General features: G+C 32.5%; 1 protein-coding gene across 1 annotated transcript; it reads right to left on the bottom strand.

Annotated features, from left to right (window-relative positions):
- Positions 1 to 328: 328 nt before the first annotated feature.
- LOC112031605 (uncharacterized) lies at positions 329 to 6,250 on the bottom strand. Its single transcript, XM_024064292.2, has 10 exons — positions 5,962 to 6,250; positions 4,882 to 4,973; positions 4,202 to 4,309; positions 3,569 to 3,651; positions 3,125 to 3,255; positions 2,660 to 2,709; positions 2,457 to 2,549; positions 1,178 to 1,269; positions 882 to 988; positions 329 to 652 (listed from the first exon to the last, which is right to left on the bottom strand). Exons 1-10 carry the CDS (start codon positions 6,166 to 6,168, stop codon positions 611 to 613), a joined length of 1,005 nt encoding a protein of 334 aa, XP_023920060.1. The 5' UTR covers positions 6,169 to 6,250; the 3' UTR covers positions 329 to 610.
- Between the last annotated feature and the right edge of the window lie 3,914 nt (positions 6,251 to 10,164).

Consider the following 10,164-nt stretch of genomic DNA (forward strand, 5'->3'; position numbering starts at 1 on the left):
GTGAAAAGATGCCGCGGTAAATACATAAACCAAAAGTTGTGTGTCAGTTCCTAAGCATGTGTTGTAGGTCAAGTCAAGGCCATTCAATTTTCTTAGGCGTGACAACCGGCCCATAGGGCCTCTATATCAGAAATTCGGCCATAGGATATTTCGGATTTATGTAGGCTCTGTTTTAAAGCTTTCAAGTACAGATATTTGGGTCATTGTTTCTGGTTTGCAGCATTTAGCTGCTTGTGATTTGAATTGCTGGAGCAATTTCCATGAAATTTTTTTAATTTTGATTAATGAACTTCTTAATTCATTGAGAAAGAGATCATCAGCTTAAAAATTAAGTAAACATATACACCCATTATGAAGTAATCATGAAAGAAGTAGTATATCAACTTCCAAAATTTTTCCTAAATGATTGGCTTCCATCAATTGTTCTCCTAGTTTTAATCACTTTATACAACAAAGAACAAAGAAAAGAAAAGGATTTTTTTTTCCTTTATTTATTTATTTATTTTTGGTTGTGAGAGAGAGAGAGAGCCTAAACGGCAGCCTGTATGACTACATGGTTAATAAACCTAGACGGTAGCCTGTACAAGCTCCAGAATCAATAAATTCCTAATCAGGTTGCTTGTAGCAATTCCTTGATATCATAACCTTGAAGCTGCAAACAACCACAGTTAGTTTTATCAATCGATACATAAATTATACATGTAAAGTTACTCAGTAATGACATACATCTATGCATGGTTGTCCTTGAGATTCAGCACAAAATAATAACAGTAGAAAAGGTCGTGATCAAGGGCAAAACAAGCAGACTTATGCACCCACATAATAAAACATATACCTGTTTAGCCAAAAAAAAAAGAAAAAAGAAAGAAAGAAACTTATACCTGAAGAAAGGTGAGAAGCAATATTACTCCGGAGTTCCAAAAGGCATGTATTGTGATTGGTGTTAAAAGATTACGGGTTTGGGCATATGAAAATCCCAAAGCAGTGCCTGCAGGGACCAAAATGTACAGTTGGTTTCTTCATAGTCGATGGATAAGTTTGATATCCACTAGAGAGCAGTAAACTTGACATTCTAAATGAAGTTTTTTACTTAAATAATGTCATCAGGGAAACTTAAAACAGTCATGTAAAACACTTTTATACATCTTTTGCATCTATTTAAAGGGAAGCATGCTACCTAGAACAAACAACTGTGGAAACTCTCCAGGAGTGAGATGCGCAAGTGCGAATACAGCAGCACTAATAAAGACAGCTACTGGCGTAGGTACCCTGCAAAAAGAGTAGAAGAAGCATAAAAAAAAAAGGAAGAGAATTTAAAATTTGACCGGTAATAAATGTAAGTTATGTTCCCAACAAAAATCAAATTCAATCAAGTTCGTGTTCAACTCACCCTCACAACAGGAATATGGCAGCAAGGCTTTCGGGATGAGATATTAGAAAAGATGGAAAAGAATTTTATATGGAACAAGGAGATGGAAGAATGTGCAGAAAACACATGAAAACAGATATACAACCCAAATCAAATTCCAGTAACACTTATTTGAAATGATTTGGAATTCATGCCATAAACATTTTATTTCATTTTACTTTAAAAGGGCCATGCCTGCAGTTGTCTGCAATATGTCCTTTCTCAGCCTCAGTTTGTCTGCAACTGGGACAACATCACATCAAACTACTTCAACCATTAGTCTTCATTAAACAGAACACAACCATCTCAACCTTTTTTTTTATCTAATTCTTAATGGGTACAGTTTCTTTCAAAAGCAATCATATCTGGTTTTATTTGTCTTGTATTGCCAGTTATCCATCCATCCATGTTCCACCATTCTCATATTACGAGCATGGTCTTCCTTTAAAGTAAAATGTTCTGGAAGAAATACTTGGCCCTATAATCTCAGAACATTTTTACTTGACAAACAAATCTTAGAACACTTTCTCCATCACTCTTTAATCAAATTTCAGCTTATTCATAATTTCTAAGAAGTGCCTATCCTTTCTTTCTTTTCTTTTTCCCTTTAAACAGAAATTTTCACGTGCACCCAGTGGGTTGTGACCTGCAATCCTTCCACCTTGTTCCTATGGGGGAACAAGCTTCCCTTTAAGCCAAGGCTTAGCAGCACAAACTGTCTCATATATCTGCAACTTCTATTACATTATTAACTGCTGGATTATAGTACACAATAAAGCCTAGACCAAGGGTTTGCCAATTCAATTTAAAGCTGCAAACCATGGGCCATAAGAAATTATTGGGATTAAAAAGCAAGAAAATGTTCTACATTATTTGACCTGAGAGTTTGTAACTAAATATCATGCATGATTTTAGGAGTGGTGTGTGCAAAGAAATGATCAATAATGCTAGGCATAGAATAAACGGTCAGCTTTCAAACACTAAGTTTTTGTGCAACATTAAAATGACAACTTAATATTTAGATGGAGAAACAAAGAGGGAACCATACCACTTAGTTAGGGACACCATAAAAAACCCTCGAAACACGTTCTCCTCAAGAAGTGGAGCGAAGACACCAGTGATGCCCACCAAGCAAGCAGTGCTACAAATTAATGCGATTAATTAAAGCGGTCAATCCTAAACACCAAATGATAGCAATCGTTCACATAGATGCTGCCAGAACATGCACAACTATGGAAGGACTTGAGATACCTGATACTTGAAGATCCAATTAGTGGAAGCAAGCGAACTAATGCATCAGTCTGAAACCAAGTTAAATAATTATAAAGGAATCTCTATAAGCTTAAATATATATCTATGTCTAACTGAATATCACTAAGTAACTTCCTAGTATTTTAATAAACATAGCAGCTGTATTGAATGAAATTTAATCCACCTAAAAATGAATAATTCTCTTTAAAGAAACGAAAAAAGTATCTCATTCAGACAGCACAAAATTTTGTAGATGCAAGCAATATTCTTTAAAGTTTTATGGCAATTGAATCATAGAAAAAACCCATATTAGTAGGTATGATACAGGAATGGAGGAGACATGTTCCTACTAATTTAGTACAAGTAGCAATCTAAATAGACACAGAAAAGTCAATGAGTTTATGTCCTCTGCACCAAAAAATGAAAGGAAGATATTATAAAAAAAGTTCCAGACTAATTCCTAACCTCTCTTTGTGGGCTCTCACCACCGAAGGACAGAGCAGCTCCTGTTAATGCAACGGCCATTACAGCACCACCAAGGCCAATCCCTGCCCACAAGAGCCATCCTTTCTGCAGACTAAAAGGGTCCCTCAAATCTGAAACAATTGATCAATACCATTTCAAAAGTTCAAGCATATGGATCCAAAACCTACAGCCTAACTAATTACAAATCATATGTAGTTGCTAAGGATGAATTTTACCACCTGAATCTATTATCTCATTGAGACACATAATTGAGATTGTATAAAAGCATTATATCATGCCAATTTTTTTTTAGTTCATGATTTTGCAGCCTAGTTCAATGAGGAAACATTTTGGGGGCACATTGCCAATCAATGTGACGAAAGTAAAAAAGAAAGCTGTTTGTGCATGAGGTTGGAGAAATAACAAGACCGAAAAGATTGATACCATAGTGATAAACATCTTCAGGAAGTGGTTGAAACTTGTTGGCAATTGTATACAGAACTCCAAGTACAACTGCAGTAGTAATGCTGCCAAAACAATAAGTCGGCTTAAAACAAAGGTCACCATCTACTACACTGATTGATAGGCAATTTGGTAATAAGTTGGCATACAAACAATTTACAGGTTAAACTATTGCAAGTTTTATAAATCCCATGTGATATCCTTATCCCAGAGAGGATATCCATGAACTCAAAAAGAGACCAACAGTAAGAGCACAGCCATTGAATCCATAGCATCGACATGATTTCTAGAAAGTAAATAAATTTCAAGAAAAACAACCAAAACCAACAATCCTAAATATTAAGTACATATACATATATGGCATCTGCCACAAGCGCACAATGCTTGTGCAATGTCTTACATTCTGCAGCATAATACACACAAGTTCCAATACAATTTAGGTGTATCGGGAAACATGTTAGTTTCCAAACATGAATGTCAAAGTTACATGTATATGCAATGATGGACCCAAATTCAAAGATTGGGTCCAAAAAGTGGCCCGCATAGTTTACAACCTTCAAAAAAAAAAAAAAAACCAAACAATTGACAATAGACTAAAAGGACTGCTGTTAATACCCCTGATCCAAGAATAGTATCTCCGCCTTCTCGTCCAAATTTAGGTCCTCAAGGCGAATTCCAAGATATGGTATAGCCACTGCCTCTGTTAACCCTGTCAAAATAAAACTGCCTGGGACAAAATTAATTAATTTCATTCGATACCAAAAACCTATAAACAATTTCCCTATATGCACAATTGAGCTAATAGTAATAATACATACTTAACCAATACCTATAAGGCAGTTTGTTTCATAAATTCCATGCATAATTTAGATACAATTATTTGATATTCAATAACTAAGAGTATGTTTGAACAAGCTTATTTTCTATTTAAAAATAATTGAATAATATTTTGAAAACATACAATTTGGATCATGTTTTACGTTAGCATCTGAAATTTGAAAAGTTCATTTTTAGTCCTGAAAAAATTGCAAATGTAACAAATTAGACCTTCTGTAACCTTGCAGTTATAACAAGGTGTCACATGGCTTTGTTGAATTTTTCCACATGAGGCAATGCTTAGGTACAATTACAATTTTTTGAGAACTAAAAATGAACTTTTTAAATTTCACAGACTAAAATCAAAATGTATAATTCTGCCTAAAAATAAGCTAGGTAAAGGTATTGTCATACTTGGAAATATAAAATTAGAAGAGAGAGAGAGAGAGAGAGAGAGAGAGAGAGGGAGAGAGAGAAACCTTAATCCACAAGCAAGCGAAGTCAAGGAAACAGTTTGCCATTCCCAGGGCACATCCCATCGCTTCAAAATTGGCCAATCCAATCCATTTTCCTAAAATAAAATGACCACAAGGTAATATTTTCCATTAATAGGGAAAATTTAAGCAATGCCGAGAAAATTAATAGGGAAAATTACATAAAAATGACCAACATTTATACAATGTCTTAGATTAGGTGCAGGGTTTTAATTCTGTTGATCAAAACCCAAATTCAAGAAACCGTTCCAATTTAAGACCTTGTTCTATCTCCATTATTCATTTCTGATATTCTAGGCAATAACAAGCCAGATAAAAGCAGAAACATATTGATTTAACTCTGTGTTTCACCTTCTACTTGTTCATAAAAAAATTGACAGCCATTGAATAGAGAGTGCAGATAGAGAAAGTTTCACTTAGTGCATGAGAACTTTTATCTCTGGTACATTATATCCAGATCATACTCCGTACACAAAGCCCCCACTTTTTGCGGGTTTGGGAGAGGTCATGGTAGACAACCTTACCCTTCCCGAATTAAAACCCATAACTTGTCACTTTTGGTGAAAGACACTTGTCATCACACCAAGGTACAAACGCTTACATTATATAGAAATCAATAACGGAGAAAATTTGGGACTTCAAATTGAAAGGGTTCCATATTAAGACTTTGATTGACAGGACTTAATTTGGTACAGGTATAAACTCTAGGCCATTTTTAATGTAACTTCTCCAAATTATAGTTGAAATTTTTTTACTTATACACACACTGAGTCAATGATGTGATAGTAAATTATAATCAAGTGTTAATTCAAACATGTAATTTTGTTTCTCTTTTCTAGTAGTATTAATATATAATTCTCCATCCATCGCTCTAAGACACTAATTAGTTTTTCATGTAGACAGGTCTGAACCCATATCTCTTGTTGTTATTCGAGAAGAGATTTTACCGACTGAGCTAACTCAATCCCAGTTGTGTATTTTAGTACTAAACTATGGGCTCAAACCAAAAAAAGCTAAAAGTGGAGATTCATTGTAGTGAGTTGCAGCTGAGTTGAGAAGGGTTACCTTGTCTTGAATATCGGGTTTTGACTTATCATCTCCGGCTTTGAAAAAACAGACCGAGCGTAGCACTCTCTTGGAAATGGGTCTACTAGATTGGAGGGAAAAACCACTGTAAGTTTGTTTGGCTGAGGCTTTGGCTGAAGAATCCGGAAATAGACGGTAGAGCGAAGAAGAGTGAGCAGCTAGCAAGGAAAGTACCATCGACACCATTTCTCTTCTTTTCTTTTGATTTTTTTGAGAATTTCAGGTGCTGAGTGAGTATAGTAAGAGCACAGGACAGGAATGGAGTGGCCTCGCTCGGTGGGATAAGGTTATTTTTTTCATAAAATTTTTTTTTTTTTTACCGAGCGTAGCACTCTCTTGGAAATGGGTCTACTAGATTGGAGGGAAAAACCACTGTAAGTTTGTTTGGCTGAGGCTTTGGCTGAAGAATCCGGAAATAGACGGTAGAGCGAAGAAGAGTGAGCAGCTAGCAAGGAAAGTACCATCGACACCATTTCTCTTCTTTTCTTTTGATTTTTTTGAGAATTTCAGGTGCTGAGTGAGTATAGTAAGAGCACAGGACAGGAATGGAGTGGCCTCGCTCGGTGGGATAAGGTTATTTTTTTCATAAAATTTTTTTTTTTTTTAGATGAATTTTCTCATAAACTTTTTTTTTATTTAAAAAATAATTACAATATGCTGTTAACGCAACTCAAATCTTTTTTTTCTATACCCCAAACACTTTGTACATAACACTTTGTACATAAGTATGTATCAATTCAAGTACAAGGTTTTTGGTGAATTTTCTCATAAACTAAATCTTAGAAAAAATTAGGTTGTTTTTATCTTCTTTTTTTTTTTTTAAGGGTATGTTTAAAATCTGCTTATTTTGTTGAAATTAAAATTTTTTTACTGAAAAATATTATAAATAAAAGTAAAAGTTAATTGAAATAGTATACTAAGACTCATGAATAATATCAAAAAGTGTAGTAAGCTTAAGAATAGTAACAAAAATAAATTTAATAATAAAATAAGTTATCAAAAAATGCATGCAATGAACTCAAGAATAATAATAAAAATAAACTGATGATAGAATCAAACGCACAGGAGGAGATTTTATGCAATTTTTTTTTAATATTTCATTTTATGCACATTAAAGGGACTGAGTTGCTATGTCATTTAAGGCTAAGTTTGAAATATAAATTGTAATGCCTCGTTTTTATTCTGGAAAATATCCTGATAGATAGTTGGTCAAATCTCAAATACATTTTCAACTTTCACGGCTTTCCTGCTAGGGGGAGGTCGGTTGTGTTGAGCTTTTATGCTATGGTCGAATCGCTAGTTCGAAATGGTCGAGTGAGAGTGAGTCGGCACCTTATTAGTTTTTGTCAAGATGTCACATCAGCAATCTATCATAAAATATTATTAACAATAGTTGGGTTAACTCAGGTCCTAAGAGAGAGCACAAACATATATACTTAAATTAAATTAATAAAAGTAGAATTTTTCTTAAATAAAAGTTAAAACAATAGTTGGGCAAATATATATATATATATATATATATGAGATTAAATTTAATAAAGTCGTGGTGTAAAATTTAAGTTTTATCTCTTTAATCTCAACATGCCATATTATATCACATATTAAAAAATAAGCACAATCACACTTATTTAATTCTAATACCCATTTGAAAATCTAACTTAATTATAAATTTATTAAGATGTTATTATATGTAGCATGATGTATTGAGTTTTAAATAAAAAGTTGATGTGACAATTTCTTATTGAATAATATAAAATATAGGTTTTATACCTCGTCCTTACTAAATTCAAACTATATGTATAACTTAAATTAATTATACGTTTATAAAATTATAATGAACATATAGTCCTCTAAATAATTATCTCAAAAAATGGTTTTATTTAGACCTTACCCTTTATGGCTTGTAATTTAAATAAAGATGCTTAACTTTTATGTTTTTTTTTTTTTTTTTTTTGGGTATAATTCTAAGCCTAGTGTCTAAATAACTATTGTCAAAGTATCACGGCACACAATTACCCCCTTCGTAATCGTGGAGTCTTCTTCTTCTTTTGGTTGGGTAGCTAGTCATTATGACGAGAGTGATATGTTCCTTTAGTTGAGATTTAATTCAACTTGCAATGTCAAATGACTTAATCAACTATTTAAGGAGTGTATTTGAACTCGGTTTGGATAGCACTACTTTTCACTCAAAGTAAAGTTGCGTTTTCAGTTTTTTTTTTTTTTTTTTTTAGCAGCCGGACTTATTGACTTTTAGGAGACAAAAAACACTGTGCGTGTACTATGCGTGCACTGTTCATGCACTATTTATGCAATATTTAATATTAAAAGTGGGTCCCACGATACTATTTACACATTTAAAAATTATTTTGCTATAGTGTTTTCAGCAACAATAGTTTTTAGCAACTTTCAGCAACAATAAGTGTTATCCAAACGGACCATTCATTCATGAGAGCTAGTCACAAGGCCGGGCCAAAATAGTTTGAGGCCTAAGGCAAAAATTTTAAAGGGGTCTTTTTATGTTTCACTTAAATAATATTTAGTTTATTTTTTAATTCAATTTATTATTAATTCTTACTTATTATAGAGGTTTTACTAACTGATATATCACCAATAAAAAAAAGTTATTCAAATATTCATTTATTATATTGTTTAAGTGACATCAATCATATTCATGTCACATCAATTTGTAAGTTTTTTGTTGTAAAATTTAGGCTAAAATGCAAAATTGGCTCTCTAAGTTTTTTTAGATTTCATTTTAGTCTTCTAAGTTTCAGATTTATTCAATTAAGGCATTTCTATTAACTTTTATTAAAAAATTTAGGAAAAAAATTCTAGAAAAATATTTTTCAATCATTAATTGAACTTTTTTAATTTAAAAAATTTGAAGAAAATTTTATAAAATTGAAAAATTAATCACAACATATAACCAAAATTGATAGAAAAGCCTTAATTGAATAAACTTGAAAGTTAGAGGAAGTTAGAGGACTAAAATGAAATCTAAAGAAATTTAGAGGGTTAATTTTGCATTTTATCCTAAAATTTATATTAGCTTTAGCATTTTTTATTCACTTAATGGTGATTAGGCTATGTTTCTGTTAATTTTTTTTGTTAAAAAAATGCTAAGCTTACTACAAATTTGACTACTAAAATCTTATAAACTGATGTGATAATGAGGTGACATTTTAATAACAGAATCAGTCAAGTATTGAATTACTCACACATCAATTTATAGGACCCATGTAATCAAACTAGTAATAGACTAGCATAACTCTAATATTTTAGGGCTTCTTAAGAGTAAAAAAAAAAAAAAACCTTCCCGCCCCCATGCTTGGGGCCTTCTATGTTAAGGGCCTTAGGCCATGGCCTGAATAGCCTAGGCCTAGGGCCAGCCCTGGCTAGTAGTTACAACAAGAACAACATGCTCATTTAAATTATATGAGATTTAATTTAACTTCTAACCACAATATCAAATGATTTAATCAACTATTTCAGGTACAATTTTCATGAGACATTCTTCTCACAATACGTAAAACTCACATATTTGAAATCTACATATACTGTGAGAGTGGTCTCATCAAACTCTCGTAAGATATACCTACTAGGTTACACAAGGAAATATAATAGTCCTTTTTTCTGTTTTTGGGGTTTAGGGTGGAAATAAAATTGCATATGTCATGCATAAGTATATCAGAGAATGCCCATTATTGCTACTGAAGCTGTCAAACTATTAGATCCAAAGGTTTAGGGGGTGTTTGGTGAGTATTTCTAAATAACAATTTTCAGTTTTTAAACAACATTTCACGCATTTTCATACACTTTTTCACTCACATGTATTTTCACAAAAAATTTTAAACAACAATTTTTAATTTTTAAACACATGTATCAAACGAGCACTTACTATATCAATTAATTCCAAAGTGGGCTCGTTTCTACATTGTTAAGATTGGGCCATCACTAAGAAAGAAAAAAAGAAAGTATTAGGTCTAATCAGAGTTATGTTAAAGTATTCTTTTATGTTATTTATACATATGTAAGATTTCTTATTTCTGCGAATTAAAAAGTCGATTCAAACATTTACATAAATAATATTATTTTATTAGTTAAAAGACGAATTCAATAGTACGCTCAATAAATTTAATAATTTCTCAACAACCACGAATGACCTTGACCTCTAGCCATCAA

Source organism: Quercus suber, unplaced genomic scaffold (assembly GCF_002906115.3).
Source record: "Quercus suber isolate HL8 unplaced genomic scaffold, Cork oak 2.0 scaffold_1226, whole genome shotgun sequence".
NCBI classification, from domain to species: domain Eukaryota; kingdom Viridiplantae; phylum Streptophyta; class Magnoliopsida; order Fagales; family Fagaceae; genus Quercus; species Quercus suber.